Source organism: Manis javanica, chromosome 10 (assembly GCF_040802235.1).
Source record: "Manis javanica isolate MJ-LG chromosome 10, MJ_LKY, whole genome shotgun sequence".
In the NCBI taxonomy this organism is placed as follows: Eukaryota; Metazoa; Chordata; class Mammalia; order Pholidota; family Manidae; genus Manis; species Manis javanica.
Genome location: NC_133165.1, coordinates 95,547,370 through 95,568,799, shown reverse-complemented (window position 1 = coordinate 95,568,799; position 21,430 = coordinate 95,547,370). Strand labels below are relative to the sequence as shown.

At 37.3% G+C, this 21,430-nt stretch overlaps 1 protein-coding gene across 6 annotated transcripts in view; it reads left to right on the top strand.

Annotated features, from left to right (window-relative positions):
* The window catches only part of FGD6 (FYVE, RhoGEF and PH domain containing 6), a 106,387-nt gene that overhangs the window by 18,351 nt on the left and 66,606 nt on the right, over positions 1–21,430 (top strand). For 4 of the 6 annotated variants that reach the window (XM_073213642.1, XM_073213638.1, XM_073213640.1 and 1 more), the window contains exon 3: positions 15,251–15,407. In XM_073213642.1, the coding sequence (XP_073069743.1) occupies positions 15,251–15,407 (157 nt within the window). The remainder of the gene's footprint in view (positions 1–15,250; positions 15,408–21,430) is intronic. The other 2 variants (XM_073213639.1, XM_073213641.1) reach the window with 1 other exon arrangement.

Below are 21,430 nucleotides of genomic sequence, written 5' to 3'. Positions count from 1 at the left end.
ATTACAGTGCTAATCATACCAGTCTTCTCTAAAGCAAACCTGTAAAGACCTCTAACTTGGCTGTTACAGGAGATATGAGTATATGAAAAAACTCAAATTATTTCCATTTAAAATATTCTATAATGCAGACTTAATGAATTTATAGTTTTTTCTTTAGTTTAATTCAAATTAAAATTACCCAGAAATAGCTGCACAATTATCTTCAATTATCGGGATGTTTGATTATCAAAGAGCATTTAAGTATACTCTTTAATTTTTAAGTCTATAGGTATAGATACATATATGTTTCACTCTCCTACAACACTTGTTTCCTGCCTCATCTTCCCCATGTTTTATGCTAAAACAGGATGAAAAAGAGGGACAGTGGAGGGACAGTGCTCTGACGGTTCTTGTGATAGGAGCCTGCTGAAATCCCGTAGCCTCAATCTGCCAGTTTCCATGACTCTGGTGCCCAAAGACTCCTATCTAATAACAGTCGATTTTGAAGGCCTCTGGTTCTCATGTAAACATAGTGACATTTTATTGGCTAGAAGGGGATATTTTTGAGTGATTTATTCTCTCTTGGCTAATTGGCTGCTTCAGAGAGAGTTGGGTTTTTGAATTTTTAAAGAACTTATATAGAGAATTTCAGTAGAATATAGATTTTCTTTTGCAGAAATTAATAAACTTAATTTCCCCTGGATAAGCCAGAAGCCAAATAATAATGGGTAAGAACCAAATACCTTTTACTATGTCCTCCTCTCAGGCTGGTCTCAATACTTGGAATTGGCAGGGAGGGGTGGAGATATGACTTTAAGTCAGAAATTAGGGGATGGTTCCTACTCACAAGGAGTGAACAATCTGGTTTATTTTTTAAACTGAAATTATAATTGATACAACTTTAGATTCACATGCAGTTGTAAGAAATAGTGCAGAGAAAAGCTAGGATACTTGAGTTCTTTTTCCTTAATGGTAACATTTTGTAAAACTATAGTAAAATAATGTATTCAGGCTAGTATTGATACAACCTACTGATTTTATTTAGATTTCCCCACTTTACTTGTACTCAGTGTATGTATATGCATTTAGGTCTATATAATTTTGTCGCATGTGTAGGTGTGTGTATCCACCATCACAGTCAAGATACTGAACAATTCCATCACCCCAAATATCCTGCTTGTTGCCTTTTTATAACCACACCCACCTCTCACTCACCCTTCTCCCCAATACTTGACAACCAATAATCTGTTTGAAATTTTTTGTCATTTCAGAAATGTTACATATAATGAAATCACACAGTGTGTAACCCTTTGGGATTGGCTTTTCTCATCCAGGAGAATCATGTGGCCTCCTGGGGTGGCATTCTGTGGAGATTCATCGAAGTTGTTGCATGTATCAATAGGTCTTTCCTTTATTGCTGAATGGCATTCCAGTTAAAGGACATCCAGTTAAAGGGATGTTTCCACTGTTTGGATCTTACAAATAAGGCTATAATAAACATTCATGTACAGGTTATTGTGTGAACATATATTTTCATTTCTCTGGGATAAATGCCCAAAAGTATGATTGTGGGTTATGTAGTAATTGTATGTTTAGTTTTATAAGAAACTGCCTAACTTTTTCATAGTAACTACCATTTTACTGTTCCACCATCAATGTATGAGTGATCCAGTGTCTCCACATCCTCACCAGCGCTTGGTGTTTGTTACTTTTTAATTTTAGACATTCTGGTAGGTGTGTAGTGACATCCTATTGTGGTTTAATTTGCATTTTCTTGCTGGCTAATGATATTAGACATAATTTCATGTGCCTATTTGCCATCTGTATGTCCTTTTAGGTGAAATCTGTTCTTTTGTCCATTTTCTAATGAGCATTCTTGTGTTTTTTTGTAAAGAATTTTGTCATTAGCCATCATTTGGTACTTGACTCTGTAGAAACTTCAATCCATCAAACTGTAGTGTGCCATATAAGATTTTTTGGCACCCAGTTGACCCCAGTCTGACCCCAGTTGACCTTTCTAATCTCATGATCTTAACCCACCTATATAAATATAAGATTGACCAACATTCCTGAACACGCTATTTCCTTTTGTAGTTTCGTTCACTCCCTGACATACCGTTTCCCCCAGATTACCTCTCACCCTTCTAGACCTAACTCAAATGTTACTTTTCACGTAAATCTCCCCTTCCAGTATAAGAAAGGTAACAATACCCCTACCTCAACTATTTCCTTATCTATTTACCCTGTTCTGTTTTTCTTCTTAATATTTCCTATTCCTGTCAGTATATTACATACTTAACTCACTCATTTGTCCCCCCTACTATAATACAGCCTGCATGAATGAGGGACACTTAATTTTGTTCCATTGCTTTGTCTCCTGTGCCTAGAAGAGTGCCTGACATATAGTAGACACATAGTAAATATTGAAGGACTGAATAAGGAAGTGAATTAGTTGATACTTGTGTTATCATTTGCTTCCATTGCATATTGCCTGCCATATCCTGCTTATAGTGTAATAAAAGTTATGGCTGACGTTTACTGTATTGATTGTATACTGAGCAGTACAAGGCACCCCTTTTCTTGGTTTAATATAGCACAGCACCGCTTCTTCATTCTGCCATAGCACTTTGTTAAGTGCTCCCTACTATCCCCTCCCCCCAAAAAGGAGCATAAGATATGTGAAATATAAGAATAAATATTGTAAGAGATTATATGCATCTTTGTGTCCTTGGTCCCAGAAATACCTGGCACAAAATAGGTAGTCACATCTGACTAAATAGTTGTCAGGTTATATGTTGCTTTTACTTGTGTGAGGTCATAATCCAGCTGCATTTTGAGTAAACCAGTGTCCCACTGACCAGACTTCCAGAACCACAGGAAACATCTGTTAATTTTGGAAAGCACTTCACTGATTTGGAGAACTAACTGCTATTTGCTAAGCAAAGCTTCTTTGGAACAGAGAGGTTGAATTAAAACACCTCATATGTGTCTGTCTTTACTGGATACAGAATGAGCATCCCTCTGTATTGTGGAGTGATTAAGCAAGAAACATTCCATTCCTCTTCTTTCACTAATTCTCTTACTAAACCCACAGAAAGAAGAGATGGGTTCTAAATTCCCAGGCCAGTCAAAAGCAGTTTTTAACACTTTCTTAAGTACTACAAATCTTAAGATAGCTTCATGTGGTATTCAGATAACACAGACAATTGCATTACTAAAAAATAAAAATAAAAATTTTATAGAACTCTTCTTAAGTGAAATAACTATCCATGTCTCTTACATGTACTTAAACTGAAAATGAAAAAAATCTGGGCAGTCTGGAGGTACCTTTGGAGTTAGCAATAATTTACTAAGATACCCAAAGTCAGGAGCCTGGTGTGAAGGGCCTGATGCAACTTTTATAGTATATATGGGGAAATGATCAGAATGATTTCATTACAGAAAATGTGTTATCCCCTGTAGGGTGAATTACCCAGATAATAATTTCAAGATTTGAACATCTGTTTGCTGAAATATATCATGTTTGACTATCTGCTGTGTTGTCTCCAAATAAAGTTTGCTATGAAACCCAGTATGGACTAGTTGAGTATCCAGATGGGAAAGATATAAGAGTTATACCTAAGACAATTAGGAAATTTTTTAGAAAAATGACCTTATGAAAACTTCTTACCTTTATCTGTTAGTATTCTTACTGTACAACAGATAAAATCCCATGTCTGAGCTGTTAAGCCAGGTAAAATATACTTATGGGTTTGCACAGATAACCTGTGAAAGCTATTTAATAAATAATGTCTTTCCTCATAATGTATTAAATACTGTTTCTATTTAACTGGTACTTACTGCATATTGACTGTGTACTGAGCACCATATTTAGGGAAGTATAAAAGGAACTTTTAAAACGAAAACTGGTACTCAGGCTTTAGTGAGTAATATAAAGATAGGAAGGGTGAATGTTTTCTAAGACTATTAAAGAAATGAGTTTTGTTCTAATTAAAATAGATGAAATATTATCGTAGGGCAAAATTTAAATCCTGCAAAAATAGCAAATACATTAGCTCTAATAGGTTCAGGAGCTCTTTAGGTGGTAAAATGGACTTAGGTATGTTTTTATACCCAGTGGTTACTTGAGTAACTGTTGAGCTTTCATATAGTAGGCTTAAATGAGATAGTAGCTCTTTTCTGGAATGTGGCCTTATTAGATATTAGATTGATTTGCAATGGTAGTAATTCTAAGCATCTTTAATTCTTACTGAGCCTTCCCGTTGTTAAGAAGCAGTGTTTTTGTATGTGCTCTGTACTCTACAAATTAATGTCTTCTCAGCCTGCTCATTGAACGGTTGGCCCTAGTAAATATTTTTGCAGGCCTCTCTGCTAATGTCCTGTGGTTGGATTCCATAAGTAAAATCTGTAAATGTGAATGAAGATTGGAGTTTTTAGATACCTCTGTTTTACTACACTTACCTAGTTGTTGGGGTGACAACATTCTTTCTTTCCTGGGTTTACCTTATAGGAAATTGATTGTTTTCCCTAATGGGGTCTAGACTGTCTGAAGGTTAGAATGGCACTCATTTGTAGGCTGTCTACAGGATGTATGCTGAAAACCATTGCCATAATCCACATGTCAACAGTCTCTTTCCTTGCAGATATGGGGAGGTTCAGGTGGGCATGGCTGTCTCCAGCCCATCATTTCCCATGCCTTTGACCTTTCCTTCCCAAGTATTAAAAAAATAATGCTGTTTATGAAGAAAAGTTGAAATTATTGCTGTTAGTAAGCCTAGTGAATGGGGATTTTAAATTTGTAATTTACTAATTTTGTAATTATAAAAGCCATGTAGAATCTTTTGCTGTTGTTGTTAAATGTGTATAAAGTGATAAGTAAAATACTCCATTCCAGTCAAGAGATAAGGTCTTTTGGGGGGGTTTGTTTATTTTGTTTTTTAATATGGAAAGTTTTAGAATAAATGGAAAGTTTAGGGTGGTTAATCTCTGTCCCTAGGAGGCCAGTGTTATCTTGCAGGTACTTGAGAAAGGCAAAGGCTGCTGGCTCTGCTCCCCCCTGGGCAGGAAGAGCCTTCCCTCTGTGTGTCACCTCCATTCCTGACAAAGCAAGGTGCTAAGAGCGGGTGCACAGCCAGGGAGACACGGGCACGCGCCGCAGGTGGAGAAATGGATGACGCTTGGTCTTTCTCCTCCTCTCATTACTTCTCGCTTTCCCTCTTTTCTTACTGTTTTCTGGTATCTTAATTTCTCTTTACTTCTCTCCATTACTCTTTTTTTTTGTTCCTTAAGCTATTGGCTCAGAACAGGAGACCAGTGTTTCGAAGTATTGTCTACCAGACTCTTTCCACTTTAGTCCAGTATGAAAGTCTGTATTTAGAAATATATTTTACTTCACGTTGTAAAATGAAATTCACATTACCAAAGGAATCAGCAGCTTCATTGCCTAAGGGACACGTGCTTCTTACATCCTTCATTGATTGGCCTTTTCAGCCTGCGTCCTTCATTCAGGTTGTCGTCATTGTGATGCTGACTTACCAAAGAGGGATGAAGCTAGTTTTTAGAAAGATGCTTTAAAAGGTATCTTGAGATCTAATGAGCTGCCTCTAAATTAGTCATGTATGTCAGTGACTGAAATTCTTCTAGAAATAAGGAATAGTGGTGTGCTATGTACGAAACAGTGATTATTTTGAGCTTCAGGATGTTACCGTACAAGTAGTAAGCTACCAAAAAGAAACAGTGATATTAAACATGGAAAACAAGCCTGAGAGTGGCCTCCTGCAAAACCAAGGCTCATGTGACTTCACTGAAGGAGTTCTTTACTCAGAAATCTACACTGGTGATGAGCTGTTTCACATGACTGATAATGCAGAAGCTTCTCTCTGAAGTCATTTTTTAATACAAGTCTAGACTTTTAAGTGTCTAGGTAATTTTTTTTAATATTAGAGATGACTCTAACTATGTAAGAAGAAAGAGAGTGCACACAAGTAAGCTTTCTATGTACCCAGCATACTTAACATGTTTGTTTTAATTCATTTGATCCTCCCAGAGTCCCCTCGGATAGGCATTGTTACCCGGCATTCTGTACATGAGGGAATGAGGCACAGGGAGGTTAAGAGCTTACTCAGTTTTACTGGCTAGTAAGTAGCGGAGCTGAGATTTAAACACAGGCAGTTTTACTCCAAAAAAGATATCTGCTGCTTCTGGGTGATTTGTTATACCAAAGGACAGCAAACTTTTTCCATAAAGGGTCAAATATGTAAATATTTTGGACTTTATAGGCCATATGGTCTCTGTTGCAGGTGTTAAACTCTGTGGATATAGCATGAAAAAAGCCACACATAGTACAAAAAAGAATGTGTCTGGCTGTGTTCCAGTAAGACTTTATTTTTGAACACTGAAATTTGAGTATTATGTAATTTTCACATGTCACAAAATATTCTTGATTTTTTTCATCACTTAAAAATATAAAAACCATTCTTACCTCATGAGCCTTACAAAAAGAGGCAGTAGGCTGGATTTTCCCACTCATACAGCTCTGTTTATGTGTGAGATATTAGGATATAGTCCTTCTATTTATTAATTCCTTCACAGAATAAATAGATTAGGTGTAATACTAAATTCTGGGGTTACTGGGAGTGAAAAAGAAATGGATCATGACATCCTCCCTCTTCTCATGCCTGCTTTTAAAAAATTTGCCTTTATTTCCTGCCCATTGCATGTGTCAGACATGTTCACATTATCTCATTTAGTCTTCATAGCCAGTGGTGTTAAGTCGGTTGTATCCTTAGGGAAGTATAAAAGAGCCTAAATTGCTAGTGAGTCACCCACAGTGGAGTGAGGGTTGGGGCCTGCATTCAAATGCCTGTTTGTCTCAGTCTCAATCCAGTGTTTTTTCCTTCTCGCAGCCTTCTCTCTGCTCTCACAGAACTATGGTGAAATGTTTGCTACTCTGTCAAAAGTGTGTCTGTCTTTCTCACTTCTTGAATGCATGTTTTTTTCACTTCCTTTCCATGTTCCCCAACCCGAGCTTTCAAAGATGTTACTCAAATTTGATAGAAATGTTATGATTTTTCTTGGTTTCCCAATCAAGGAAGCTAAAAATAAGCACAGAGCTAGTAGGCAGGGTCACTAGTGGAAAGATGCACTGATGCATGGGGTTAACAGAGAAGGAAGAGACCCATGTTCTGTCCTGATGCCCCTTGACAGGCTCTCAGTTTTGAAAAAATGGACTTGTGTCCCCAGGACACTCTCAGAAATGGGTACCGTATGGATCTTTGGGGTTATTGGTGATTTGTGATTTGTGAGTGACAATGTAACCTCCCCCTTTGTGGCTACTTATGGGCACCCAAGAAGCCTAGTATTCTTTTCCCCGTGGGCAGTGGGAAATCCCAGTTACAAGTTGTTCCTATTAGAAAATGGGAACATTTAAGTATGGTTGGGTAAAGTAAGATCTGGGACTGTAAGCAGATGTCCTTTGGGTTAACTATTGGTTTCCTTGTAATGCCGCACTGTTTTATTACAGCAGGGTCTGTATGTAATGACACAATATTCTATAACATAGAATATGTCATATTTCTGTAACATAATGTTAATACCTTTAACTTGAAAATTGCTTGTTATCATGGCAGAGTCTGTTTGGATGTGTATGCAAAATAAGATATACATGAAGCTAACTTCATACACCTTCAATATGATTTCTCAGGAGAATACTATTAGAAACCACCAGTGCACCTGTTTTGTACTTAAGGATCCCAGAAAATGGCATCCTCTTTGCTGATGGTTTTATTTAATTATTTCCTATTCACCCTGTTGGTGAGGGCATGCTTCCTGCCCTCAAGTTATGGGGCTGGCCAAACACATGTCGTTGGACAGATGAGATTGAAAGCTGTTTATCAGTCACATGTTCTTGCAGTTTAGGGGAGAAGGACATAGCACATCACATAGGGCCGTGCTGTTGCACGTGTGTACAGTGAACTGCCAGGGGTGTGAGAGGCAGCCTTTGTAGTACCAAGAGGGTGGGGTGCCCCTGGTTCCCATGGGAAGATGTGATTGGCTAGTTTGAATAATTCTGCATATTGGCAAGGAACTAAAATCCTGTGCTCAGTGATCAGTCAGAACTGATCCTATGGTAAAGAAGTTTATTTGTCTAGGAGGCCCTATCTGAGGGAGCAGAGTAGGAAGGGCAACTTGTAGTAGTCCATTTGGGGCCCTCTTGGTTTTCCCCAGATTTCAAGGCAGAACAGAGTATTAGGCCTTACACCATAGTGATTGCATACTGAGTCACAATCTAGAGCATAGCATGAGCAGAGGGAGTGGTCATATTTTCCAAAATATGACCACCTTTTCAGTGGTCATTAGGATTATGATGAAAAGGCATTAGTGGAAGCATTGTGCCATGTACAGCTGGCACGAAAACACGTGGTCACCCCGTTAGAGAAGATAGTCCAGGGTGAGCTGTTTATCTTTCCTTACTCACCACTCAGTCTCAGTTCTTTGACCTGGATTCACTACTAGGTTCCTGACTATAGTGTTAGAACCTAGTAAAGCCAAGGGGAAGGTTTGGGTTTGGACCCCCGGTTCCCAACGTGGATGGATGATTGATTCCCAACCTAAGTAATTAAAGCAGTAAAATAAAGGCAGTAGTTTTTCCTTTCTTCCCTCCTCCCCTCCCCTCCCCTTTACTCTCCTCTCCTCTCTTATCACACTGGGAAGAAAGAAACTCTCTAAAGAATTGGTGCTCTGAACCATCTTTTGTAAAACTTTTCAGTTTCTGGGTGTGTGTGTGTGTGTGTGTGTGTGTGTGTGTGTGTGTGTGGTCTTCTTGAAAAAGTAATAGTACATATCATAAAAATGGTTTTTAAAAGCACCAAAGGGTAAGTTGTGGTCTCTCTTACTTCAGACCTTAGTTCCAGAGACAACCATTGTTACCAGTTTCTTCTGAAACTTTCTAGAGATATCTACCAGCATATGTGTACATATGTATATATGTGTATATATACATTTTATGTACATATATGTTTTTATGGGTATGTGTTCTTTTTTTTTTGCCTTTTACACAAATGGGAGTACAGTTCTCTGTGCCTTGATTTCTTTTAACCTGGCAATATTGTTGGAGAACAGTCTCTATCATCATGCATAGATCTACCTCATTTTTTGAAGAGCTGTTTGGTAATTCATTGTGTGGATGTGCCCCAGTTTATTTAACCAGTCTCCTATCAATGGCCATTGATGGAAACTGCTTCTTTGTTGTTAAACCTTACTGACTCAAAAACTACTTACATAGAAGGGGTACATATGCCTGGTTTTTCTGCTTCAAGGAATTTTTAATTCCTTTTGTTTTTAAAACCATTTTTGGAGTTGTCCTGCAATAACTGTATTTTAAATAGCAGCCTCAGTGTACTGACCCTGATTTTGTTTTTAGTTGTTAGGTTACAGTTTTAAGAATTTTAGAAGTTGTGTTTTTGGGGAAGGGGATGGTAAGGGTATTTTATTTCTAAGGGTGGAGGCTGTCTCTGGAAAATGAAGCAGTCTGGTTTTTCAAAGTCCATCACTGAAGCCTGGTTTTCCTTCCTTACAGTGTCACCAAAGCCAGGTTTTGAATAGTCCTCTAGTTTATATGTCAGGAAGCTGGGTATTTCTCTGTCGTTTCTCTTTCTGAAGCCATACGACCCCAACTTGCTAGTTTTAAAGGATTGGCTGTTAAGACCTCTAAAATTCATGAAGCAAAGAATAAAACACTAATTGTGTATATTTTATGCTGTTTCTTTTCTTACTTTCCTTTTTGGTAACAAACTCCTGCTGTGTTGTTCCATATTTAATTGATTTTATTTATTTGTGTTCTGTGAATATTAAGGTATTTAACTCAAAAAGTTAATACACTACTACATATATATGTTAAATTACATTTTTTTTTTACTAAGATCAAGATAGTAAAATCATTAATGTTTAAAAATAGTTTGCCCTAACCTGGCAGTCTTTCAAAAGAAGATTGAAAATTAATGTACAATAAAAAATGAGTGTATATACTTTTTTGAGGGGGGGTATTTCTGCTATTATCTATATATATATATATAGATAGATAAAATATACTATAATAAGAACCTCAGCCGATCACAGCCTTACAGATTACTGAAGGATTGATGTTTCTTTTTAGTCAAAGCAGTTAGTAATGGAGAACCTGTTAGATGATCTGGCTTATCTCTTAGCACTGAGAGGTCACACTTGGAGCATCTGATGTGTGTTTAGGTTACATAAGTTTGCTTTAGACTCTGTGTTATCTCTTGGCTTTTACGTTCTGTCACCCTGGCTTTGCACATATTTAGAATAATTGTGCAAGATATGATGTTTGGAGAACCAAAAAGCATAACCTGAATATATGAATCTTGCTTTATTAGAGGATGAAAATGGCCACATGTAGTTATTACACAACTGGTGCCGTGTTTCCTAAAAGTAGACAAAACAACTTACTCCTAGTAGAGGTACTTCCCAGGAGAATCGTATCTATTAGTGGGGTGGAGAAAATTCTGCAAGTACTGTGTAATTGAGAAGAGCGCCTGAAAAGAAGAATAGAATGGTTTTTTAATTGTTTTTTTAATTGATTTGACTCATAGTCTTCAACCTGATACCAGAATCTGAAATTTCATAAGGGAACTGAATTAACAGAGAAAAACATTTTTTAATGACGCTAAATAGGAACAGTTTTCTAGTGAAAATTGTAAACCAGTTTTACATAGTTCACATATATAATGATACATAACTGATTAAAAAATTTTTTTACCAGTTTTTCCTTGTAATGTTCATCCTTCAAGTTCTTAATAGTAGTTTTTTTTCCATTTAGAATGTGATAAATATGAAAGCAGCCAAAGGAAACACATAATCACAAGTCATAATGAGACAGCATTTACAGAAGAATTACAGCAACATGCTGAGGACTGGCAGATTCTGTTCAGTTTGGTCCCGGAGTAGAAAGAGGAGGAAGAGAAAGATCACAGTTCAGATTTACATGTTGTGACTTGAAAATGAGAAAGACAGTGGGGATATTGGAATGAACTTCTTTCTTCAAGTTTGGGAGAAATTACATGGAACATTCTTTGTCTAAAGGACTCAGAATAAAATCATAGGCAAGAGGGAAAAAGGTAACTGGATTTGTCAATAACAATGGATGGGATTCAGTGCTTTGAAAACATTGTTCTGTTAATTCTGCCTGTCCTTTCCTCTCTCTGCCCTCCCTGTTCTTCTCCCCTCCCTTTGCTGGCATTTTTAAGTAAATAGGCTCACTAGGAGGTTTTGGTGAGTACTGAGCATTGAGCAGGTTTTATGTTCCTTAAAGGAAATGGATTAAGTAAGAACCCTTAAAAAAAAAACTCCTTCTAAGAGAGAAATCATCACTGATGTGATACTATCTTACCTGAAAGATAGTGGAGGATATACTGTTTATATCTAGAAAGTAATAAACGAAAAATAAGTAATTTTTTGAAGAAGTGATGGTATTAAGTCATTATTGCTCCAAATGTATAGATCCTTGGCATTGGAATTGAAGGAATAGTAGCCTAATCAGTGAGAATTTACTTAATGGCTCTTCTTGTCTCTGTCTTACTCCAATATTTGAGAAAACTTTTCTTTTCTAGAAGCAAGACTCCATCCACAAGTAACTCTGACTTGGAAAGGATGGCCTGGGGAAGTAGAGCCCAGTCTAGACTCTGTTCTGGTTATTGTTACTGTAGCTTACTTTCTTTTTGTTTTGATTATCAAATTATGAAATAATTAGGCACCAAAGTGTGGGAGAAACACTTACGTCCTGTGTCCTTAACCTGCAAAGCTGATAGTGTCAGGATATCGCCTTTCTGACAGTGGGAAGGAAATACAGAGTAGAAGAGCCCCAAATTCAGTGAAAGGCATCAGTAAGGAATCTGTATTTCATGATCAGAAATCTAAAATTATCTAGATAGATTTGAAAGCTGTTAACAATTACACAGGAAAACAGATTAACCAGCATTTTTTTCAGCTTAATCATGTAGAGATGAACATGTAAGTGTGTAAACTTAGATGCCTTCTTTCCTGATTTTGCTGCTAAACCCATTAACTTTCCTTTAAAATCAGATGCCTTGTTACCATATTTCTCTTCAATGGATGTCACATTCATTTTGCTGGTGAAGCCTTGAAGGAAGACTTGAGTTTTGCCCCCACCTCTTTGCCCTTGCCCTGATGATTTGTCTTCCTCTTACATCTTACCCTTCCTCTCAGTTCCAGATGTGACCACCCCTGTTCAGGCCACCTGTGCTATTGAAATTACCTCCTCAGTCTCCTTCCATTTCTGTCACTGTGCTCACTTCCCAGTTCTGTCCTTGATTAGTTCACGGCATTAGATTACTAGGTTAACCTTCCTAAAACCTTTGCTCTGTTCATTTTCCTGCCTCCAAAGTTTCAGATACCATAAAAGGTCTCTACTGTTTACCATCCAGTTGTGTGGGGAGCTGCTTTAAGTTTGATTTAAGCTTTGAGATCATCAGGGATCTCACTGATACTAATAAAAAAAGGAATATCCTTTTCCTTGCTTAGGTTGCGGGATGGGGCAGGGGTGTGCCTGTAAAAGTTAATTGATAAAAGAAGTGCCATTCATTTCCCTATTGGTACTCACAAGAAAGAAGTAAGGTAGTACCTTCCAGCTTGGAGGTCTGTTAGGGAAATCCTTGAGGTCTAGTGGCAGATTAGAGTCTTCTTGTTGAAGGCCTCCGAGATGACTATAAACTCTTCAGCTCTTGTTCATGCCTCTTAACAGCCTGGCGCTTACCCTCTTCTACAAGCTGGTTTTCCATGACTGACTTAGAGGAAATGCCTACTGCAACCAACATGTCCTTTTTGTTTTCTGAATACAAACATTCTCACTTCCGTGCCACTGATTGTGATGCCCAGAATGTCCCTTCTCCTTTAAACATACACACTTTTTCTCTGTGATCACCACCACCATAATAAATCCTACTGTCGAGCTCCTGAAATTTAACACCTAGTGCTTTCTAATGTAATTGTTGTTTGTTCACTACAAATGTATTGAGGGCCTATTATGTGTTAAGCAATATGCTGGAGATTCCACTGAAGAAGACAATTTCCTTGTCCTTGGAGTTTACATTTTAATGAGGGAAACACATCACCAAGCGCAGTCGTGTGAGATCCATACAGGGTTCAGAAGAGATAAGTAAATTGATTTGGGATAGGGAGAGGGCCGTCAGGGAAGGTTTTCTGTAGGAAAACAATTTTCAGAATCAAAGTCTCCCACTGTTTTGTGGCCACATGTATTGATCCATGTCCTTTTAATACTTAAAGCTCTTTTTAACATTTATATCCCTAATGGATATGGCGACCAGCTCGTTACTAACTTCTTCGCGATTGCTTTCCACATACTGGACCAAGAAGCACTCTCAGTTCTCTCTTTAGACAAGATAAACCTCATTTCTTCACAGGTGCCATAGCCCTGTTACTGATTATTCAAAACCTTTGTGCTGCTGAGTCCAAAAGAGCACACAGGTAGGCTGATCCAAAAAACCAAATTATCGGGAACTTTGTTACCACCAAATTCTGATTCAGTAGGATAGGGCTGGGCCTGAGTGTCTGCATTTCTTAAAAGCTCCTTGGTGATGCTAAAGCTGCTCATAAATTATGTCTGAGTAACAGGGTTTTGGGGGTTGTAATGAGATAAATACTAGGATAAAAACCAATAAAGGTAAGTTTTCTTTATATGGAGGGATCCTGCAGTCTGTACGTCCTGTTAACTATCATTTACTCTTGCTCATCTAAATCAGCTAATTGCCCAGCTGGGTTGGGCTCATATCCCTGCGCAGAGACAGTGAATCTTGCCAATGATCTGACTAGAAAGCTTCCGCTGTCCACCCCCAGCCCTCCCTGGGGAGTGAGTCTCCTCTGAGTCATGGGGAGCTATGATAAGGTGTATACACACCTAATCGAGTCTGTGATACGATGCCCTGAGGTGTGCTGCAGCCACTGAATAATAGGAAACCCTGTGTTTGGCAGAGAGAGGTGTTCCTTTTGGCATTCTGCCTCCTTCCACTGGCTTGTATAACTGTTGGGCTCCAGGAGTGGCATGTGAGACAAGTCTATATCCTGCAGAGTGTAATCAGGAACTGGCAGAAAATTCATATTTTGCTTCTAAGATTCCTGTTAGAAATTTTCATAACTTGAAGGAGCCTTGGCAGTTGAGTGACCTGCCCCGTGACCTGCTGAAGGGGCCTGCGGAGTGAAATGCAGCATCTCTTTATTCTGCCCGAATGTTTTCCCTGATGATTTTTCTATACATCTTTCACTGACTTTTCTATTCTGCAGATGTACCTGTAGGCTGCATATGGGAAAGCAGTTGCTATAGGCAATTTGTTTCTGAGGCTTTATTACCAAAGCTAAAAAGAATTATTTCTGCTGCCTTCCTGGGGAACTTTGCTATGGAATTCCCCCACTCCCAGTCCCAGATTGAATTGCCAACAATGGCTTTTAGATTCAAGAGATCTGTCGCAATACTAAGTGAGAAATGTTGATGTCAGGTTGACAAGATGGAGTTGTATATGGTGGGCACAGTGGGTTTCAAACTTCAGAATGTATCTCCTGGGGCCCTACACCCCTGGAGTTTCTAATTCAGCAGAACTAGAGCAGAGCCCAAGACTTTTTATCATCTTTCCTTCCCATATCTAATGATGTAGATATATGAGGCAATTGGTGATAACCAGGGAGGTGGGTGCATGTTCATAATACCACATGCTGCATTGTTAGTTGTGATTATCATCATTACCCTCCCAATCCTCGTGGATTTGTTAGTTGCTTTAAAAAAAAAAAAACTGAGACCCAGGGAAGCAGCACCTCTTCTAATGTTCCTGGGCGGCCAGTGCTCTTTAGGTGGCCCACATCCTGTGAGGCTTCTCGGTTTGTACTAGCGGAGACCTGATCTTCTCTAGAGCAAGGATATATGAAAGCATAGGATGGGGGCAGCTGGGGAACTTTCTTCTCATTCATCTTTCTTTCAAGAAAATACACATTTTTCAAGATGACTCTTTTAATCCGAAAATGAATTTGGGTTTTTGACACCTGGGATGGGGGAAAAGAAGGGGACCTTAGTTAGCTATTTAAATCCCTCTATTTACATCCCTTTGAGGCATCTTGCTTTAGTCTCAGGAATACGTGGTCAAGGAATGGTTTCATTTGCCTGTGTTTATTTTGGGTGCAGTAGTCCTTGTTATTAAAGGTGGCTGATGTGGCCCTTTCTGTTAAACAGTTCTGCACCATCCCAGGAAGAACACAGTGACCTGGATCTTGGTCTCCGTGACCTTCCTTCAGATGAGGAGGAAGTTGTCAACAGTTCTGATGAAGATGATGTCAGCTCTGATTCTAGCAAAGGAGAGCCTGACCTGCTGGGAGACAAACAGGTATATGTAGGTATTTGATTGTTCTACCTTTGTGTCTATTGGCCTCTCATGACACTTAGGAATAATGTTTATCAGCATAATAGGTACTAAATCCCTAGTCAGTTTTCTTAAAACTGATAAAATATGTCTCTAATTTGTCTTTCATTCCTGCTATAATGTAGCACCTAAGGTGTTATCATTTTATGTATTTTCAGAATATGTACGTCATTCTTAAGTGCATATCACTAAGAGATTATTTAGCAATTTTTGAGAAATTAGTTTTCGTAATGTCCATTGATTTTCTTTTGATAACAAAACCCTCCGTGGGACTGTTTCTTGTACTGTTAGTGATTCTACTTGAGAAAGAATGGAATTAGATATATTTCAGACTCAATAAAACCTTTTTAGGGGTAGAATAAAAATTACTATTAATAGCACATTAGGATTTCCTTTGAAATAACCCAGTATGTGTGTATTTTCAGTATATATGAAACCAGATTGCCCGTTGCATTGATAATTGCTTAAGATGTGTCATAGATACGTGGGATTTCCCCGTACAGGCAGACCTCAGATATTGTGGGGTCAGTGCTAGACCACTGCAATTAAGTGAATATTGAAATAAAGCAAGTCAAATGAACTTTTTGGTTTCCTGGTTTGCATAAAAGTTATATTTACACTATACCTTTGTCTACTAAGTGTGCGATAGATAACATTATTTAAAAATATATATGCCTACTTTAATTAAAAAGTACTTTATTGATAAAGATTGCTAACCATCATCTGAGTTTTCAGTGAGTCAAAGTCACTGATCACAGATCACCATATCAAATATAATAATGATGACAAAGTTGGAAATATTGCCAGAATTACCAAAATGTGACACACACATTAAGTGAGCAGATGCTGTTGGAAAATGTCATCAGTAGACTTGCTTCATGCAGGGTTGCCACAGTCTTTAATTTGTAAAAAAACACGGTATCTGGGAAGCACAGGAAAGTGAAGTACAATAAAATGAGATAATGCTTGTATTATTTCTCTAGTTTGATGTGAATATTTGTTTCATTTTAAATCATATTTCTTTGAATAAACAATAACTATAGGAAAAAAACAGTGTATCAGCAATATCCCCAGGATGTGTTGGAATGTTTTATTTTAAGAAGATGGAGTTGAAAGGATCCATGTAGTGAGCATATCAAGCCATGGAGAAAATCCATGTCATCTGATTTCTATTCTGTAACTAACAATCATTATGCTTCCTGTTTCATATATTTTTGCATTGTTTAAATTCATTTTCAGCTTTAAATGAATGGTGTATGTTGTGCAGTTGTCTGGATTTAAATCCCAACTCCACCACCTATGATCTGGGTACTCTTGGGCAAATTGTTAACCTCATTAGGCTGAAGAGCCCTGTTTTATGAGGAAAAGAACAGTACTTAACAGAATTTTGAGGACTAAATTGTTTTTTTTTTACTAAAGTAAATCCCTAGAACACTGTTTAGTACATAGTAAGAACTCAATGATTACTTGCTTCTTTCTTTCTTTCAAGACTTCATTTCTAAGCTGTACAGTATTAACCACGGAGTTGGGAGTAAGCCCTGGAAATTATTTAGCTGAAAGGCCAGAGAGTTTGCAAGACATCTGACAGATGCATGACTGTTCTTAAAGACCCACAGCATCTCTCAGCAATGTGTGGGTTTTACTTTAAATGGTTAAGTAATCCCTCTTGGGTTTCACTGGTATCGCCTTGCTCTGCTTTGAAAGTTCATTTACCTTGTTGCTTCTTCTCAGATACAGATTCTACAAATATTTACAAAATACCTGCTATGTCCCAGGTACTGTCAGTATGTACAAGACACGAAGCAGTGCTCAGGGTCCTAATGGGGCAAGAGAGGCCATAAATGCATAAACGTGAGAATTTCAGAGTATTACATGCTATGAAGGGAATAAAGCAGAGTGATGTGCTAGAAACTGAGGTAGCTACTTAGGGTAAAAGCCCTAAGAAAGTGATCACTGACTGAGATGTAAATGACTGGAAGGCGTTAAAGCCTGCAGAGTTTGGGGAAGAGCCTTCAAATGCTTTCCTCTCTAAGGGCTGTAATTAAATCAACCTTTCCTGTCTTTGATAAACACAAATTTGTTCTTTCCTAACAAATATGGTTTTCTGTTTTGGTTTATTTGTTTCTCTTGCTCAAACCCTTTTCAATTTCTTTCATACTTCTTGAAGTGTGGTGACCAAAATTGACATCCACATTCTATTAGGGATTTCACTGATACATGGTATAAAGGAAGGATTTATCTCTGACCTTTTTGTGTTATGCAACTTCCTCACACATCCTGTCATAACATTGCCTGGGTGCATTCATTTTGTGGCCATTGGAGACTTACAGGGTTCCTTCCTTTGTATTTGTGCCTAACATCCCTTTCCCTTCCACGATTTACATTATTGACTTTTAGTCTTTAATTGTGCCACATTTCAGGATCTCTGTTGAATGTTTTTCTGTTGTTAATATGAGATTGTTTCTTCAGTTAATCATGGCCATTTAATAATTTTGTACTGGATGCTGGTGTATTAATAATTTTCTTTCTTTAGAATTGTCAGTCACTGTCTCTTAATGTGAGATAGCAGTGGGAGAAACTCTCCTTTTCTGGGCAGTTGTTGATCTATCTAAGCAGAGCCTGGTGAATACTTTTCCTTTAAGTAATTTGCTTTCATAATGGTTAAGAACACACTCTTTGGAGCCAGGTGGACTGGGTTATCACCACTTACCAACTCTGTGATCTTGAGAAATTTATTTAACTTACTTGTACTTTAGTGTCCTCCTCGGTGAAAAGAAGAGAGAGTAGGGTAGAAACATGCCCTTATTTTCCAGGATTGTTGTGATGATTAAATGGTTATACACTGTTTAAAACAGTTCCTGACACAAACTGAGTGCTCAGTAGATTTTAGCTATTATCACTGGCTTGTATGAAAAGAAGCAAGCAGACTCTTAGGCATCTCAAATCACACCTTATATACTAAATATAGTTTCAAGTTTGCCTTTTCTTATGTTTGCCAAATAAATCTGAAATGTTTACATGAAAGGCAGATAGCATGTTCTAAAAAAAAACTTGAAATTTGGCATTCCGAGACCCATGGTTAAGGTCCCAGCTCTGTCATTTATCAGCTGTATGACCTTGGTCAAATAATTTTTAAAAGTTAGTTTATTTGCACCAGTCTTATTTCACAATGGATTTCAGGTAACAACAAAAAAGAATTATGTAATGCAAAATGTCAAAGTCTACAGTTAAAGAAATGAAGGTGTTAAAAAATAGTGCTGGAATTGCTGAATATCCATATATGGTTGTAGTTAGAACTTGCAATTTCACCATACCCAATAATCGACTCAGAGTGGATCACAGACCAAAATTTAAGAGCTGAAACTATAAAACCCTTAGAACAAAATATAGGAATAACTTTTCATGACCTTGGGTTAGGTAGAGGTTTCTTAGATACAACAAAAATATAAGTGATAAGAGGAAAAAAGATAAATTTGACTACTTCAAAATTAAAAACTTGAGTGCTGAAAACAGAACCCACAGATGATATGAACAAATATCTCTGATAAAGGACTTGCATCCAGAATATATAAAGAACTCTTACAACTCAATAATAATTAAAAAAAAAATAACCCAACTAAAAAATAGACTAAGAATTCAAATAGACATTTCTCCAAAGAAGATATACAAATGCCCAATAAGATAGTACAAATAGACATAAAAAGATGCTGAACATCTTTTATCATCAGAGAAATAAAAAGCAAAACCTCAGTGACCTACCACTTCACACCTACATTTTTATTGTAAAATAAAAAAGACAGTAACAAGTGTTGGTGAGGGCATGGAGAAATTGAAACCCTTATACACTGCTAGTGAGAATGTAAAATGGTATAATTGCTTTGGAAAACAGTCTGGCAGTACCTCAAATAGTTAAATATAGAATTACTATATGACCCAGCAATTCCACTCCTTGATAGATAACCATGAGAAGTAAAAGCATGTCCATACAAAAACTTGTACAGGACTGATCATAGCAGCATTATTCATAATAGCTAAAAAGTAGAAAGAACTCAAATGCACATCAACTGATAAATGTATTCATCAATTAGTGAGTGGATAAACAAATGTAGTGTTTCTATACAATGGAATTTTGCTCAGTAATAAAAAAAAATGTACCGAACATGCTATAACATGGATGAACCTTAAAAAGCAGGTTAGGTGAAAGAAGTCAGTCACAAAAGGCTACATATTGTATAATTCCATTTATAAGAAATGTCCAAAATAGGTACATCCATAGAGATAGAAAGTGGATAATTGGTTTCCAGGGGCAGGCATAAGGGAGGATTAACAGAGACTGCTAACAAGTGACAGAGATTGTTTTAGGGGTGATAAAAATGTTCTAAAGTTATATTATAGTGATGGTTGCATAACTTTGAATATACTAAGAACCACTGAACTGTACACTTTAAAGAGTAAAAATGCATTTATGGAATGTGAATTATATCTTTTTTTTAAATTCAAGTATTATTGATATACAATCTTACATTAGTTTCAAATTACAACAGTGGCAGTTACTCGTATAATTAAATCCTCACCCCCTCTAGTGAGGTAATTGCCTATTAACATAGAAAGACGTTATGGAATCATTGACTGTATTTATATTCTCTGTGCTATACTACTATCCCATGACCAACTTACATTATGATTGAGAATTTTTGTGCCCCTTTATCCCCCTTACCTTCAGAAGATGTCATGTCTATTTTTATATTCCACAAATGAGTGAAATGCAGTGGTATTTGTCTTTCTCTGCCTGGCTCATTTCACTGAGCATAATACCCTCTAGATACAATGCATATGCATGCTGTTGCAAATGGCAGGATTTATTATCCAAAGCAGGATTTTTTTTTTTATGGCTGAATAATACTCCATTATGTCTATGTGTCACATCTTTATCCATTCATCTACTGATGGACACTTAGGTTGCTTCCGCATCTTGGCTATTGTAAATAAAGTGGCGATAAACATAGGGGAATGTGTATCTTTTTTAATCAGGGATTTTGTTTTCTTTGGTTAAATTCCTAGAAATGGAATTACTGAGTCAAAAGGTATTTCTATTTTTATTTTTTTGAGGCATCTCCATACTGGTTTCCACAGTGGTTGTACCAATTTACATTCCCACCAACAGTGTAGGAGGGTTCCCATTTCTCCATATCCTCGCCAACACTTGTTATTTCTCAGCGTTTGGATAGTGGCCATTCTAACTGGTGTGAGGTGGTATCTCACTGTGATTTTGATTTGCATTTCCCTGATGATTAGTGGTGTGGAGCATCTTTTCATTTGCTTGTTGGCCATCTGTGTTTCTTTGGAGAAATGTCTGTTTGAGTCTTCCCATTTTTTATTTGGGTTATTTAGGTATATTAGATTTTTATACATTTTGGATTTTAACCACTTATGAGATAAATTGTCTATGAATATATTTTCCCATACTGTAGGTTGCTTTTTGTTCTGCTGATGGTGTCCTTTGCTGTACAGAAGCTTTTTAGTTTGATGTAGTCCCACTCACTTTATTCCCCTTGCCTCTGACAAGATATGTTCAGGAAACAATTGGTCATGTTTATATTCAAAGGATTTAGCCTATGTTTTCCTCTAAGAGTTCATGATTTCGTGTTGTACATTTAGCTGTTTAATCCATTTACAGTTTACTTTTGTGTATGGGCTTAGACAGTAATCCAGTTTCATTCTCTTTCATGTAGCTGTTCAGTTTTCCAACACCAGTTATTGAAGAGGCTGTATTTTTTCCATTATATATTCATGGCTCCTTTATCATATATGAATTGACCATATATGTGTGGGTTTATATCTAGGCTCTCTGTTCTGTTTCATTGATCTGTGGGTCTGTTCTTGTGCCAGTACCATAGTGTTTTGATTACTGTAGCTTTGTAATAGAGCTTGAAGTCAGGGAGCATAATGCCCCCAGCTTTGCTCTTCTTTCTCAGGATTGCTTTGGCTATTTG